The sequence below is a fragment of the Saccopteryx bilineata genome, chromosome 8, assembly GCF_036850765.1.
Source record: "Saccopteryx bilineata isolate mSacBil1 chromosome 8, mSacBil1_pri_phased_curated, whole genome shotgun sequence".
Taxonomy (NCBI): Eukaryota; Metazoa; Chordata; class Mammalia; order Chiroptera; family Emballonuridae; genus Saccopteryx; species Saccopteryx bilineata.
The window spans coordinates 52,873,804-52,890,016 of record NC_089497.1 but is presented as its reverse complement, the minus strand read 5'-3'; the positions used below and the strand labels follow the sequence as shown (position 1 = coordinate 52,890,016).

At 45.5% G+C, this 16,213-nt stretch overlaps 1 protein-coding gene across 1 annotated transcript in view; it reads left to right on the top strand.

Moving 5' to 3' along the window:
- Positions 1-10,695, top strand: part of HACD2 (3-hydroxyacyl-CoA dehydratase 2) — a 112,815-nt gene extending 102,120 nt beyond the window's left edge. Inside the window, exons 5-7 of the mRNA XM_066241169.1 lie at positions 32-153; positions 2,280-2,458; positions 7,844-10,695. Of these exons, the coding sequence (XP_066097266.1) occupies positions 32-153; positions 2,280-2,458; positions 7,844-7,926 (384 nt within the window). The 3' untranslated portion in view covers positions 7,927-10,695. The remainder of the gene's footprint in view (positions 1-31; positions 154-2,279; positions 2,459-7,843) is intronic.
- Positions 10,696-16,213: the final 5,518 nt, after the last annotated feature.

Genomic DNA, 16,213 nt, shown 5'->3' with positions numbered 1-16,213 from the left:
TGCTTCTGCTTTTGTTTTCCTTTTTCTTCAGGTACAGAGTGAAGATAGTGTCCTTCTGTTTGTTATTGCCTGGACAATCACGGAAATTATCCGTTACTCCTTTTATACATTCAGTCTGTTAAACCATCTGCCTTACCTCATCAAATGGGCCAGGTAAAGAAGTTCAGGAAATGAAGACTAACTTTTTCCTGTCTAAATACTGCCTCCAGGTTCTTCAAAATAAAATTGTATGAGGCAGGGCTTGGGTAGAAATCTGGTCTGTAGATTTCATCAGGATAGGAACTTTAATTCAGATTATAGAAATACTGTTTTAAATGTTTTATATTTGTTATTTTTATTGAATCAGTTCTTTTCAGTTAAATTATTCAATAGAGATTTGATATAACATCCCATTTTGTCCATACCAAATGTTACTGATGAGCTTCTGCCATTAGGATGGTTTCATGGACCAAGTCTAGTTCCTCTCTTCTCAATTTTGCCAACAAGCTCTGACTCTTAAATTAATTCTAATTAATAGCAAACATTAGAAGCAGTTTAGCTTGTTATCAGTTAATTTTATTTTGATTAGTTTTACAGTCATGTTCATTATGAATTGCTGACAGTTCCTCTGTTTATCTGAACTAATCCCTGAGACAGTTGTAAGCAATGTTCTAAGTTGAAAAGACTATGGGAGGATTGACAGAGCAAAAGGAGTAAAATTATTCTTGGGGCCCAGATGCCCCATTTCAGAGAAGGAAAACAGTGGCTGGACAATCTATGAGTTTGGTGATTAAGTTAGAGGCACCCCAGTTGTTTGCAACATTTCAAGTATGTGAACTCCTTTGTTGTCTTTTTGTTTTCTTTCAATAAACATTTTTATTAGGAAAAGGGAAGAATAGGAAAAACTTAGCAGTTTCTAACCACCCTGGGCAGCCATTGTGAAAGCTATCTGCCCTTGTTATAGAGAGAGTTTATTGACCAAGCCCTGATTTTACTACTGGAGAACGTTTCTTCTGTCCTTTGCTTTCCATGAGCTATGGGAGATTCTTCCTTTTCCACCATCCTCCTTAGCAAGACCGAGGTTGGCAATAGGGAACAGTCTTCCTTTTATCAGCGCAGATTTCCCAGCACAATTCCTGTGCCTGGAATGTTGGAGCCAGTACTCGCTGTCAGCCACAAACAGCCAAAGACCTTTTATTTTTTTATTATTATTAAAGTATAGTTGCTATACAGTATTATATATGAGTTTCAGGTGTGCAGCATGGTTATCCAACTATTTATATACCTTACAAAGTGATCAGCACAGTCAAGTTAATTATCACTGTACAAAGCTGTGACAATACTGCTGCCACACAGTACATCCTGTGACTTACTCCTTTCCACCTTTGTCACCCAACCTCCTACTCCCCACCCCACCCGCGGGCAACCATCAGTTTGTTTTCTGTGTCTAGGAGTCTGTTTTGTTTGTTTGTTTGTTTGTTTATTCTGTATTTTAGGTTCCACATATAAATGAAATTATATGGTATTTGTCCATCTCTACCTGACACATCACTTAACATAATATCATTTAGGGCCATCCATCGCAAATGGCAAGAGTTTATTATTTTTTATTGTTGGGTAATATTTCATTATATGTTTGCGGGTGTGTATGCTTCATCTATTTATCTATCAATGGATACTTACGTTGCTTCCCTGTCTTGGCTATTGTGCATAATGCTGCAGCCAAACGCTTTTTAAAATCTGAGCTGATGATTTTTTTTAGCAATGCGTATATCTCGAAATGACTTCTAGTTCTATGTTTTATGTGCATACATTTGAATAATTGTAGCCATGTACGCACATTGAATGTGCTGTATCTTTCCGTCTACAGACCAGACTTGGTGTACTTGTCAGGTTCCTAGGCATATACTCCAACACCTTCCCCCAGCTGCCTGCAAATGCCCCGTCTCCGCTCCAGCCCCATGGGGGAGGGTCAGTATAAACCGTGACAGTGCCCCTGCTTTACCAGTATTTGGCATCACCTTAGTTTTATTAGGGAATTGTTTTTGAAGGCTTGTTTATTGAGTCAGGCCGAATTTTGAGGCTAACCAAATACATTTTATTTTAAAACATTCAAACATACCTGCTATCAACCCTTTCCAAACACTAGCTTGTAAAACCTGAACTTACACAATGGGTAAACAGGAAAAGGCGTAAACAATCGCTTTCTAAAAGACCAGTGCCGGTTAGAAGGGTGGGAGTGTGTCTTTCTCCCGAAGCTGGCTTCAAGCCTCAGTAATGAATATTTTGTTTTGTTTTAGGTACACACTTTTCATTGTGCTATATCCAATGGGAGTGTCAGGAGAATTGCTCACAATATATGCTGCTCTGCCTTTTGTCAGACAGGCTGGCCTGTACTCCATCAGTTTACCTAACAAATACAATTTCTCCTTTGACTATTATGCATTCCTAATTCTGATAATGATCTCCTACATTCCACGTAAGTAAACAGTTATGCGTTTATTTATTTATGTTTTAAAAATTGGCTCTGCCCTGACTAGGTAGCTCAGTTGATTGGAGCGCCGTAAAGATGCGCCTGGGTTGTGGGTTTGATCCCCAGTCAGGGCTCATACGGGAACCCACCAATGATGCATAAATAAGTGGAACGACAAGTTGTTTCTGTCTTTCTCCCTTCCTCTCTCTCTCAAATCAAATAAATTTTAAAAATAAAGTAAAATATAAACATTGGTTCTACAGTAGCTAGAATTAGATGCCGTTGGTTGTTTTTACACTGCTCCCAGGTAAATGTCCATCTGATTTACTGGAAATTTTCTCTGTAGTATTGTAGAAACATGAACCCTTCTCAAAACAGCTGCCAGAACACAGCCCTTCCTCAGGCGTGGGGCTGAGGACGTGGCCCCAGGACGGAGTGGGGAGCAAAACCGCTGTGAAAGCCTTTCCTTGACCCTTTGCTTCTCAAAAACTGCTTATAATTGTATTGGGAAACATTGCAAAGGAATTTTCTGCATTTTTACTATATCAAAATAGACAACCACTTCATTTTTAAGGAATCCATAGTTAACTGGAAACAAATAACAAAATCGAAATAGATTATTTTTTCTGTATTTTTTATTTTCTTGTTTAGAAACAAGCACTAAAATCATCTGAACAGAACATAGTGTTCCCTTCAGGACGGCTTCCAGTATCTAATAGCACTGCTAAAGGGCCATCCTGGATGATCAGATGTGCTCTCGGAGTACTCGCTGACAGGCTCGCGCGCCCTGACAGGGCGCCGGCGAAGTGGGTCCTGGTTGCTGAGGAAGGCTCGTGCAGCCCTTTCCTTGAATGCTGATGTTGACTAGAAATCCTGTGGTTGAGTTCCACGTATCCAAAAGGATCTCGTCCTACCCGAGGACTTACGTTTCTTCTCCCCGAGTTCTTCCTGGAGCCACTATGACTCTAAATCTTATTTTAATCTGTAGGGTGCTATATTGTCCCCTGTAATTCAGACAGGAGGGTTGGGCTTTTCTTTAGCCTACAGAATTCACTGCATGAACCTCCCTAACGGTCATACACAGCATGTTTGGGTCCCTCTGTGGAAAACTGCCTTTCATGCAGCATTGTAAAAGAAACTCGCACCCAGATTTTATGTGAGCTTTTATGTTGGACACGATTCTGCTTCGTGATTCATTTCCCACTCTTTATTGATTATCAAGTCCTCCTCTTTGGTGCTGAAACCATGCTGGCTAAAGGCTGCCTCTCAAATGTAAAAGGTAGTTGATTATCAAACAAAAGATAAATAAGGAAGAATCTAAAATTTTAAGTAATAAAAATTAACTTTCAGTTTTTTACCTTTCTAATCTTGTTCTTTAAGAGTTTCATCTTCTTGTCTCTAGAGCAACAATTCTTAGTTGCAGTTTTGCCTAGAATAATACATATTATCCCAGTCTGTGGACACCACAAGATTTATTTGAATTCAATATAAATTTCTGAGTAAATATTCAATAAATAGACGATAGATGCCATTTGGGGTAACTGGGGCAGGGTCAAGGAGGCCATCACAAAGCCAACCAATAATGAGACGCGGCCCCATTACAGAAACGTGGGCCCTCCCTGAAGTGCTGCGGGAATCCCAGTGTCTGGGGAGGAGGGGCTTGGCCCGACAGCACCAGGGCAGCCGAGCTGTGTCGCCTTGTGTTCCGGAGGCCCACCCGGGCCCAGCCTTTGCCCTGCCTGCTGACCTCCTGCTGTAGCGAGCAGCCCTCCCCAATGATAGGGTTTCTGAAGGAGAACAAACGCCATTCTAGGGGCCCTTCTTGCTTTAACAGAGAGAAGAGCAAACCCAGACCTCGGGGCCCCCTTCTCCACAGGTCTGCTTTCTTACCTCAGCCCCTGCCCCCTTCCATTGCAGCATCCTTTTGGAAAGAGAACTTGGCTTGGTTCAAGTCTACAGTCTTTCTGTTTTAAGACAGTTTAAACTCTTATAGATAAAGAGGTTGATTTCAAATAAAGATTAAAAGGTTTCCACCAAATCCCTGACTCCCCGCCCAGCTCACAAGGCAGCCCAGACCACGTCTCCCACTGTGAATCACCCTGTGTGCGTCTGACAGCACTGAGCCCAGCCCGGCAGCCCTGGCCCTGGATGTTCTCAGATGTTCAGGTGGTAGTATTTAGACCAATTTGTACACTTTCTCCCAGCCAGCTTTCTTTCCAAAACTTTGCATTTATTCAAAAAAATATAGAATTAAGAGAGGTTGTTATTGACATGTAGACTTTACCCAATTTGGTTTTTTTTCTGCAACTTAAGTTTCTTTTAACCTCCTGTGAAGTTTGTTATATTTATCTATATATATTATATAAAGCGATACTTGTTTTTATGGTCCTGACCTATTAGTGCATTGATGTACACGGAGCCCAGATTGCGGCCCATGAGCCCTGGCCTCAGTGTTCTTGTGCTGGGATTCTGAGAGTGCTTCGCAAGTGCTCGTCCCTGCTGTGCTGCAGGAGAGGCTACGTCCTGTTCACATTTTCCCTCCCCACATTGGCGAAAAGTGCTTATAGAGTGGGGGTAAAAAATGGCTGGGAAACGAGAAGTGAGGGCACCAAGCAGCTGGGCACTCCAGGTGCCAGTAAATAACCACACCTGATTTGTAGAGAAACAAACTGAAGCTTGCCCCAGGCAGAGTGTTTCCAGTTGCGCTCACCTCCGAATCTCCCTCTCCCCAGAGGGAAAGCCCATCCTCTTACCGGGAGGTGGGCACGGGGCACCCACCCTAACACGCCGGGACACACGCACGCACGCATGCACAGCAGCCTTCTCCGTCTGTGTGTCCTAGACTGGAGGGCAGGAGGTAGAGCTCTAGAGAGCCTGTTGTCAGGCTCAGGTTTTCTTGGGGTTATTCTTTATTATAACCCCATGTGGTTAAATATAGTTGCCATGAATCTGAAATTGTTTCAGCCATTATAGTGGGTTCAAGCCTGCACATGTGGGTCATTCAGATGGAGACAATGTCATCTCAGTTCTGGTCACAAAGAAGTCACTGCTAGAGCTATAAAGAACCATCAGCCCAGATATCCCCCCCCCACTCCCCCCCCTATACACACACACACACACACACACACACACAGTCCTTCCTCTGAGGCACTGAGAAACGTCTGGAAGATGTTAAGGAACTAAAGGGCCATATCTGCCCTCTGTTTCTGACACCTGACTGGTCTGGCAGCCAGCCAGCCCTGTCTACACGGTTGAAGGCATACTGGACCAGCTTGCTCTTACTGCCACTGAAGGCCGAACAAGGGGCTTCTCCTCACTGTCCTCCCTGCCCCTCAGAGCTGGCTGTGAGGCCGCAGCGCCCTGCAGGGGGTTTTGTAATCAAGTACAGCTGGAGGGAAAAGACCGTCCTTAGCAGACGTGTCCCCTTGATTAAAGCTTATCTATGGAAATGTGGCTGGCCCCACATTCTTAAATGATTGCAATTAGCATTCCTTATGGTTTAATTATGACTTTACCTCCAGTTTTTAGAATATAGAGCTTGTCAGCTTTTCTAGCTCTCATTCCAGAACAGTTCTGTCACTGTTGAGTTGTATGCACAGGCTGGGTCCTTTCCGTAAGGAAGGCCCTGCCTGCAGAGTGAGTGGGGAGGCTGGCCGCGCCATTCGGCGTCGGCGCCTGCCCTGCGGTGCCCAGCACTGTGTGCACGTACCCCTGAGGTCCTGGAGGACTTGGGGTCATTTGAAATTTGGCCAACTTAGAACCAATGAAAAAGAAAGAACCTCAGAATTGGCAGTAGTAGAAATTAACTCCCTTAAAATACAGGATGCTGTCTAAAACAGAGATTGGAGCTGTTGAGAAGTGGGGGAAAGGAAGGCTGAGGTACACGGAAGACCATCATCGCACCGGAGCGGTTCACGTGGTTGCTGCACCCCACACCCCGGCTGACAGTGACCTTGGGAAGGCCAGATGGCTTCATCACGGGCATTTCCCAACAGCGACTACAGGCATTTGGGATGAAGTAATTCTTTGTTGCCGGGAGCTGTCACGTATTGCAGGTTTTAGCATTCCTGCCCCCACATTCTAAATGCCAGTAACCTTCCTCACCCAAGTGTTCCACCCCCACTTCTATTTTTTTTTTTAAGATTTTATATTGATTTTATAGAGAGGGGAGAGAGAAAGAGAAAGGGGTGGGGAGAAGCGGGAAGCATCAACTTGTAGGCAGTACCATCCAGTTCATTTGAGAATAATTACTTTTTTTTTTCTGAAGAGAGAAATGAGGAGGCAGAGACAAATTCCCGACTGGGATCCACCTGGTACACCCACTAGGGGGCGATGCTCCGCCCATCTGGGGTGTTGCTCCATTGCAACCAGAGCCATTCTAGCGCCTGAGGCAGAGACCATAGAACCATCCTGAGTGCCCGGGCCAACTTTGCTCCAGTGGAGCCTCGGCTGCGGGAGGGGAAGAGAGAGATAGAGAAAGGAGGGGGGAAGGGTGGAGAAAGCAGATGGGTGCTTCTCCTGTGTGCTCTGGCCGGGAATCGAACCCATGACTTCCACACGCTGGGCTGACGCTGTACCACTGAGCCAGCCACCCAGGGCTGAAGAACAATTACTTTTAAAAGTAATGTATAGGCCTGACCTGTGGTGGCACAGTGGATAAAGCATCGACCTGGAACGCTGAGGTCATCAGTTCAAAACCCTCGGCTTGCCTGGTCAAAGCACATATGGCAGTTGATGCTTCCTGCTCCCACCCTTCTCTCTCTCTCCTCTCTAAAATGAGTAAACAAAATCTTTTTAAAAAAATGTAATGTATAAATTACCAAGAACAGAATCTCCACAGTCTAAGATACTGGCTTTTTTCCATGAAGACTTTCCAGATTCGAGCCTGGCTTAGTTGTGTTCAGATCAAATGTTGCTGCACGCCGCCCCATCCTCAGGCTTCCGTTCAAAGAACGGCCTTTCTCCGGGGCCCCGAGCCTGGCCCCGACTCGGGCGGAGGTTTCAGTGGACCCCAGACACGTCGCCCACCCTCCCTGGGGCTTAAACTCCTCGGAAATAGGAGGAATCACTCCATCACTAGGCCTTTTCACCTGGTTGTTTTAAGTCAAAGAATGAGCGTGAAGATTATAAAGAGTGTAGAGAATATGATTTGGCGGCTCTGTGGCATCTTGACTGGTGACGACAGTGACGGTAGTGTCTGTCCCCAGTCCGCACAGCCTCCTCCCTGGCTGACGCAGGAAAAGGTAGGTCTCTGCGTTTCTCTTCCCCTTCCCCAGGCCCACCTTGTCACCTGCCCTGGTTGCCGGATGATCAAGTAGAAAGTCCATGTGCTTTAAACAGGACATGCGATTTTAAATGACCTCCTTAACTGGCTCTTTTTTGTCTTTCCAGTTTTCCCCCAGTTATACTTCCACATGATACACCAGAGAAGAAAGGTCCTTTCTTATACTGAAGAACACAAGAAATTCGAATAGCTCCTGTTTCCTGCACCCCTCCAAAAAACAGACTTTTCAATGACAAAAAAATGCTGCAGACTTTTTTGAGTTCCCAATACGTTTCATAGAAAATAAGTAAGAACTATTTTTAAAATACTAAACAAGACAAAAGAAAAAGAAAAATCCAGTGTCACACAGGCCTGGTATTTTATAAAATTAAAAATAAAAACCCACAAAAAACAAAAGAACAGCTGTTACATGAAACATCCTGGCCAGTCCATTCGGCATGCTTTCCAACCACAAGTTCCCGATGTCCGTGATGGCGCTAGGAAGGGGCTTGGCATTTCCCGTCCTGCTCCTCTCATGTACCTGATCAATAAAGATCTGCAGCACTGAACACCCGAGAGTCGCGGTCTGAGGAGCGCAGTGGTCGCGGCCGAGCTCTGTTTCTGTCTGCAGTGTATGTAGGGTTCCCTCTTCAGATGCTTGACTGCATGCTGGAAACTATTTGTGCTTTTGAAGCAGCAAACTTTGTTCTCTGGAATGCTCTGAGGTTATGGCTGGGACCTTTCCCCTCGTATCTAGTGAATGAAATACACAGTTTGTATGTTTGTGAAGCTTTGGGGTAGTACCCATAATCAGAAAACAACTAGCACCCTTTTGTTTGTTTTCAGTTGAGTCGTTACTGCCTGCCACTGAGAAACGTGCTTGAATTTAATAAGTATGTGTACATTGTAGAGAACCTACCTTCTCCGGGGCTCAGCCTCACTGTATTTTTACAAAATGTCAGTGCTCAGAAAGGGAAGTTTCATCGCTAGTAAATGATAAGTACCTTTCACAGTCCCATTCCCAGAACCCCTCTGAGTAGTGCATTTGCCAGTAGATATTCTCATTTATGGACCTAAAACCAGTCTAGTCACAGAGTAGCGAATATGTTATTGGAAACACGTGGAAGGTGTTAGTTTAGAAGTGTAGTCCAGAACACTCAGGAATAGGTTTCTACACCCTTATTATTTTACGTTTCAATTTCATGAAACTCTTCTGTTGGGTACTTTTCCTAATTCTGGTCCTCTATCATTCCTGTCATATTTTAAGTCCAGAGACAGTGAGATGTTCCAGTTGGGCAGTCATGAGCTAAAAGCAGTTATCATCCTACACATTGGAGCAGCCAACAAATACTTTGGTCATATGGACATTGTCTAATTGACATCATGTCTTTATACCATTTCATTGCTTAACTTCAAGAAAGGGTTGGATGAAACCGGAAAGCCCGAGGTTAGACGTGCATTAGATTTTAAACAGGATGTGCTTTGTGGAGCCTCTTTTTTCCCTTTTTTTCTTAATTGGTTGATCTTTAAAACTTTAAAAGTCTAGCTTGATGTCAGAGTGTTATAATGGAAAACTAATTTTTTAAATGCTTATTTTCATAGGGGCTTGAGAAGAAAATATGCAGCCTAAAATTTAATGCAGGCAGATGTGCAATAAATTACTTTTGAATATTAAAACTCTGTGTCCTAATTCAGCCCTCTCGGGCATATCGAGATTAGAATCTGTTCTTGGATTTGATAAACAAAATATGTGGGAAAGATTGTATTTCATGCTTTTTCTCTTTTTATTTTTCCAAAATGTATTTCTACTGTAAAATAGAATCAATTTGGGTTATATTAGCCTTATTAGTTAATTTGGGTACGATTTTTTCTGTTGTTTTTGGAATAGTTAGTAGACAACGGGATGGAAAATGCAGGTTTTTCAGGATTGCTGAGTTGGTTTTATTCAGGCCTTTCTATTATAATTTGACAAGAACACAGCAAACAACTCCTGTATTTTTTTGTACATCAAACATTTAAAATGCTTATGGCAGATAAGTAAGAGATGCCACATGTCCTTCAGTCACCTCTCTCGTTAACCAGTGTCTTTAGCTCCAAGAGAAATCAATTTTTTCCTTTGAAGTGGTGGCATCGTTTTATGAATCGAGACCGTCTAACCCCACCAAATGTTCCATCTTACACAGTGTGGATGGAGAAGATGGTATTTGGTGGGTATTTTGCCAGACAACAGTGTTCATTCCAGGGCAGTCAAAGGCAGCCGCCCCCTGGGGGGATGTTTCAGATCGCCCCTTCGGGGACCACCTTCTGGCAGAGAATTCTGTGAGGTACACAGTAGTGCTTTGTAGACTCAAGCTGCTAATTTGCATCTTGCTGTGTTGTTTGCTAAGGTTGGGATCATTCGTGTATCACATATTGCCTGTTATGAAAGGCACTGTGGGGAGTCGGCCGGGTAGAAAGCACCACCCTCCCGGGCTAGGGCGCACCCCTGGAGCGACTCCACAGAGGGCAGACATTACAGAGGCGCGCCAGGAGACTGTGCCCTCATTTCCACTTGTGCTTTTGGTTATTCATTTGTAATAAAAGGTTGGCATTGATGTGGTACACGCTACAACTTATTTCCAATTCTGAGTTTCAGATATAACATAAAACATCAAAATCAGTACATACTGCTTCTTTGAAATTTGGGTAAAAATTTATATGAGCATATATATATAGTCATTTTTGTATTTTTTCTATGTTGTGAAAACCAAAATTGTAATTTTATAAGTCTTTGATTCACTAAAATTCTATAATTTAAATGTACTTTTTGTATATTTAGAAATAAGGCATTGAGAGTCTATGCTTAACTTTCTATGCATGCATTTGGAAGCTGTTTTTACTTGATAATGTTAATCTAGTAGTAAGTTGTATTCATAAAATACCGATCTGTGTTGCATTTCAAATAAACTGGTGTGTGCTCTGCCTGGACTTGAAATACTGACCAGCGAGTCTTGTGATTTTTCACATGAAATCAGCCTAAAAGTGGCGGAGTAAGAATTTGGAAAAGCTTCAGTTCTGTCACAGATTACAGCTCTGACAGTTTTAAAATATATTTCTGCTAGTCATAATGGTTCTGCACTTACAGGAAAACAGATTATATTAAGAGGTTTCCAAAAGCCATTCTTCCTGCCAGTCTTCAAGCTCACCAAATCTGTCTCAGCCTGGCTGTAGGGTCGGGATTCCTTGTGTAAGTGGGCAGGAAATCCCAGAACCTCATCAGTAAAAGATTGGGAACCCCTGTCTTACAGTGTGGTTGTTTTTTAAATCTGATTCTTCTCATATAAGTTGAAAGGGGAAATACTGTTGCCCAGCAATATTTATCATATATTCAAACCAGCACCTGGCCAAGGGGGCGGGTACCTCCTCATAGCGCCTGCCCTGCAGAACAATGCTAGGTGCTGCTTCACGCACCTGACTTTGTGGGAAGGACCCCGACAGGACACTCAGACTGGCCACTTCTGACCTGCTAGTTCCAGACCCCAGAATGTCTTCACCTCACAATGAAAGTACCAATGTCTCCATGTGCTGGGCACTTTCTAGTTATTTCTTTGGGTGATTTCTGTTGTTTACCTCCAGCAGTAGCATGCCCCCACCCGAGTCCACCAGGTCTTCCTCAGGAGTAACTGTCACCATTGCCCACCAGTTGTCAGATCGCCCCTTCTGACAATTGGGAGTGGTCCTTCTAAAGGGAGTGGTCTTTATTCCAAAGGAGAACATTTTCTTTCTGAGTGCTGTCTAGTCTCGGTTAGGGTATTACCAGCCTATTGGTTATAGTTAGAGCCACCTCACTCATATGGAGTCTAATCTGTTTCAGAGATAGGCTTTTTACCTATGAAAAAAAAATTTTTGCAACCAAAACTGAGGACCAGATGGGAAAGTGAATAGTAGAGGCAACCCAGCAAATACCACTTTTACTATCAATGGGTGGTAATGGAAACCGGGGCTTTCTAATTTGTCATTGTCATATTTTGTGGCAATTACGTGTGCTATGTTAACACAAGCCCCAGCCTGAGGAATTGCCGTTGGTAAATTAAGAGACTTGCTGTTCACACAGCATTCCCAAAATACTGCTGTGTTCTGTTCCCCTTAACAAGAAGGAAGACTAGCTTTGTAAATTCTTATTATTTTTAATCTCAACCTTACAAATAGACTGCCTCATTGTCATACAGTTTAGTGGCGAAGAACTTGTTCTAAGCAACTATTACCAAAAATAGCCATACCTATTAACATTCCGCTGCCTGCAGCTGAGAACCAGACTTCCAAGGAGCTGTGTGAGGTTTTTGACCACTTTCTTTTAGACATGACTATTTAATCCCTTTTGTTTTCAAGTTTAGAGAGATACCCCTTAGTGGTAGGTCTCATTACCAAAAATAATCTCTTTCCCACAAAAGGCAATTCACCCTGAAAGTCTCTTGTTGAGCAAAAATAAAATGTGTGAGAGAGGTTATGTACATAAGGAGCTAGTACACATTTCATAAATCGTTGTAATTGGAAATTGTGTTCTGCTCACTAAATCCAGAACATAGATTTATTACCACAGCAGCTCTTTCACATCTGCCTTTGACCTGGGTGGGTGCAATCCAGATACCTTTCCAGATGCTACACTTGGTTAAAGCCCAAACGTCCTTTCTCTCTCCCCTGCTGCTGTAGCCAGGATGCCCCGCTGGGGGGCAGCACTTCACAAGTGATCAGGGGCCTTGGGAGTAAAAGGACTTGGAGAACCGGCTTCAGCCCAAGGACGCGGAAGGGGCAGAGAGACACTAATGAATATTGGTTATGGATCTCAAGTGTCTACCTAAAGTAAAGGTAGTCAGACATTAGCATGCTCTGCCATGGTACAGGAAATAACACCTTTTAGAACAAAGAAACCAGTGTGGATATCTGCTGGGAAGCTCCATCTATTCCCTGCTCACTTCAGCATGGACCTTGCAGGCTGCCTAGGTTTTGAAACGCCGTGGGCTTTTGGAGCTGGTCAGAAAGCAGGTGTTAGCACTCTTGTTTAACAGAGAGCCTGCTTGTTAATCTTTGGAACATTCAGAGAGAGATCCCACTATTCTCTGTCTGGATATTTTTGGAGAGTGGCCTGGGCCATGAGAAAATGTCAGGCCACCTTATAAGGCCACATCTGGCCCGGGAATGCTTGTCTGCAGTATATCCAGTACACTCTGTGGGTGTGAATCAACTTGACTCTTGGACTGTGGGTTTTCTCAGAGATGTAAAATGCTTCTATTCGTGCCATGAACAATTCTCACTCTAACTGGTTTAAAGTCTCCCTCAAAGGAGAGCTATTTAAATGACACCAGTTTTGGACATACCGAGTAGAACGGCACGTGTAAGCTGGTCGTGTCCTCCACCACCACACTAGCTGTGCAGCTGACAGTAATGGTCTCCCGCAGGCGGTTTGCTTACAGAACTGGTGCGTGTCAGAGCGCAATGCGCAGAGCTAATGACCCTGGGAGCTCCGAGTGACCCTGGGAGCACGGATAGGTTAGGGAGAGGGCGGCTCTGTGGTTTAAACAGTTGACACAAAATTAAAGTTTTCTCTCCTGAACATTTCAGACTGTCTGCATATGAATGCAGTGTATGAACCTGGAGTGGGGAGGGTGCTGGTACAGGATTTTCAAAAGTTATTTTGACTTTTAATCCTTGAAACATTTTCAGGGCTAAGTCTGCTTGAACACCTTGAAAAATACTCACCTGGGCCTGACCTGTGGTGGCGCAGTGGAGAAAGCCTCAACCTGGAACGCCGAGGTCGCCGGTTTGAAACCCAGGGCTTGCCTGGTCAAGGCACATATAGGAGTTGATGCTTCCTGCTCCTCCCCCTCTTCTCTCTCTAAAATGAATTAAAAAATAAAAAAAAATGTAAAAAAAGAAAAAGAAAAATACTCACCTGGCAGCTTCCCCGTGGGGAGTGTTAACCCATCCAGAGGAAAAAACAAGAGATGGGGCTTAGCCTGGGGTCTGGGAAGATTGTCCTTTTTTGTTGTTTTTAATAAACCACCATCATCAAATAGGGAAGTGAATGATTAGATGGAGACCTCGGGTGTCAGCCACCCGAGATGGAGTCTATCACCTGCTGCTTACCCGCGGACCTTAAAGGTGTCCCCCAGGGGATGGGAGCTTGTTCACTTGAGGCCTGGCGAGGACCAGCAGCCCCTGTGGTGCCTCACAAGCTTAAACCCCCACCTGGGTCAGTCCAGCTGCCCCTCCCCCTGGGCCTGCACCCGCTACTGCACGTGCCTACTGTCAGCCCCTCCTTCAGGCTCCTGTCTGTGAGGCGCATGGTGTCTGGAGACTGTCTTCCACTTTCCCAACTGTCGCCAGGTGGTGGCTGCTTTGTCCTGATGCGCCCTGTTATCTGACAAGGCCTTAGAACTCCTTTTGTTCTGGATTGCATGCTCCCTGCATTAGCTCACCACATAGACCCGTATGAGCCAGAGAAGCCAGCACTACACAAAGGCAGTCCAAGGCCCCAAGGGGACACATGACTTTCCCCAGGCCACACAGGGAGACACAGAAGTGGGACTAGCCCTCAGCCACCCCCCTGCTAGGGCAGCCCAGGGCTGTGGGCCCCTGCTGCCCATACCAATCCCATGGCTTTGCTGAAGCTTCCTCCTCCCTTCCTCTTCTCCCTGTTTCCCAATCTTCCTGACCCCTGACCCTTCCACCTCCCCCATCAACCCTCCTGCCAGACTCCACTGTTGTCACCATTATCGTGAACCTCAGTGCCCCTACCTTCCCAGTGTGCCCTGGGGCAGAACCCCGAGAGAGGTCTGTCCAGCTGCTACCCTTCCCTGTACCTCTCACACTGGGGCTGCCCGCCTGGCACTCTGTCCATGATTCCTGTTCAACTCGATCCTGAAGCCTCTCACTCTCAGACCAGGAAGCACCCCAAATTCCACCCTTGTCCTCTTATTAGAATGAAACGGATGACCTTCCATCCAAAGTGAATCCCTCCTTATGCTCTAGTCTAGATGTTTCTTTCCATCACCCGCCCCCTCCGGGAACTCCTTCCAACAGTCTCATCCTCTGTCCTTTCTCTTCGCCAGTTCTTCCCACCAGCTGCCTCCTCATCCTGTCCACGTGGAGGAACCCCTCTGTCTCTCACCTCCTGGTCTCTCCCCATCACCCAGCCAGGCTCTTCCCGTGCCCTGACTCGGCTCTGCTCACGGTCACTGCTGACCTCCTTGTGATGCAAGCCTGTGCATGGTTGAAATTGGGCTGCCATCCTGCTGGACGTTAGAAATATGGAGTGACTTTGGAGTAGATGGGGGTGCCAGCAATGCCCAATCCTGTTCAGAACTCTCGTTTCTCCTCCCTGCTGACTATGTGTGCAAAGGAAATAATGGGGAGCCAGCCAAAAAAGAGGGTAATAGTCAACTGCGGCTTAAGCTACAGGGGAGCATTCTGGTTAGTTGGGCCAAACCTTAGAGGACACTCCTCCTTCCTAAACTAGTAACAAGTGGTTGCTCAGACTAAAGGAAACCATGAGGCCTGCTCAGCTCCCCTCCCACTGCACCCTACCTGATTCTTCTCCACCCCCCATCTCCCCACTGACAGGGAGAAAGGCTGAGCCAGCACGCCGCCGCCGCCAGGGGGAGACACTCGAAGACGGTGTGTGTGCCGCCGGGGCACCAGGCTGACCTAGGCTGCTGGAGGCCTCGGCTGGGAGGACAGGAAGGCATCCGGAGAGAAAGCAGGTCCTGCTCTGCATACCGCTAACGGCCAGGAGAGCCAGAGGAGAGAGCCACGCCCTGTACACTGACCCCTTCGTGCACATTGCTCCCTCTTAGGGATGAGCTAAGACGTGCTGGGGGAGCGGGGGGGAGGAAGAGAGACCTGGAGTCCTTCCCAGGAAGCCAACCTCATTCTTGAAATGATCTTGGATCTGGAAGGCCTGCTCTTCCGCTTTCCTCCTGCCTCTTTGACCAACTTTCTCAGTCTCTTCTGCCTGCCCCTGACTCAGATGTTTTCAACCTGACTGCATCAAGAAACACTCAGGGTGCCGGACAAAGTCAGGTCCCTTGGCTCCATCAAACCTACGTGGTCTGACTCGCTGGAGATGGAGTGCGGGGGTCCCTTTCTATGCCAGTCTCACAGTGCAGACACTGCCTGCCGGGCCCTGGGAGTTCCAACTCCTCACTGGAAACCGGCCCTGACCAGCAGCCTCTCCGGAGAATATCTGGCCCTCAGACATGTCCTGTTTGGCCCACATCATATATGTTTGTTTTTTTTATTGATTTTTTGTGAGAGAGAGGAGTGAGAGAGAGAGACAGAAAGAGAGAGAAGGGGGAGGAGCAGGAAGCATCAACTCCCATATGTGCCTTGACCAGGCAAGCCCAAGGTTTCGAACTGGTGACCTCAGTGTTCCAGGTCGATGCTTTATCCCACTGCACCACCACAGGTCAGGCCCATATATGTTTTAATTGAGTCAGTTGCCAACACTTTAAAATTGAGCA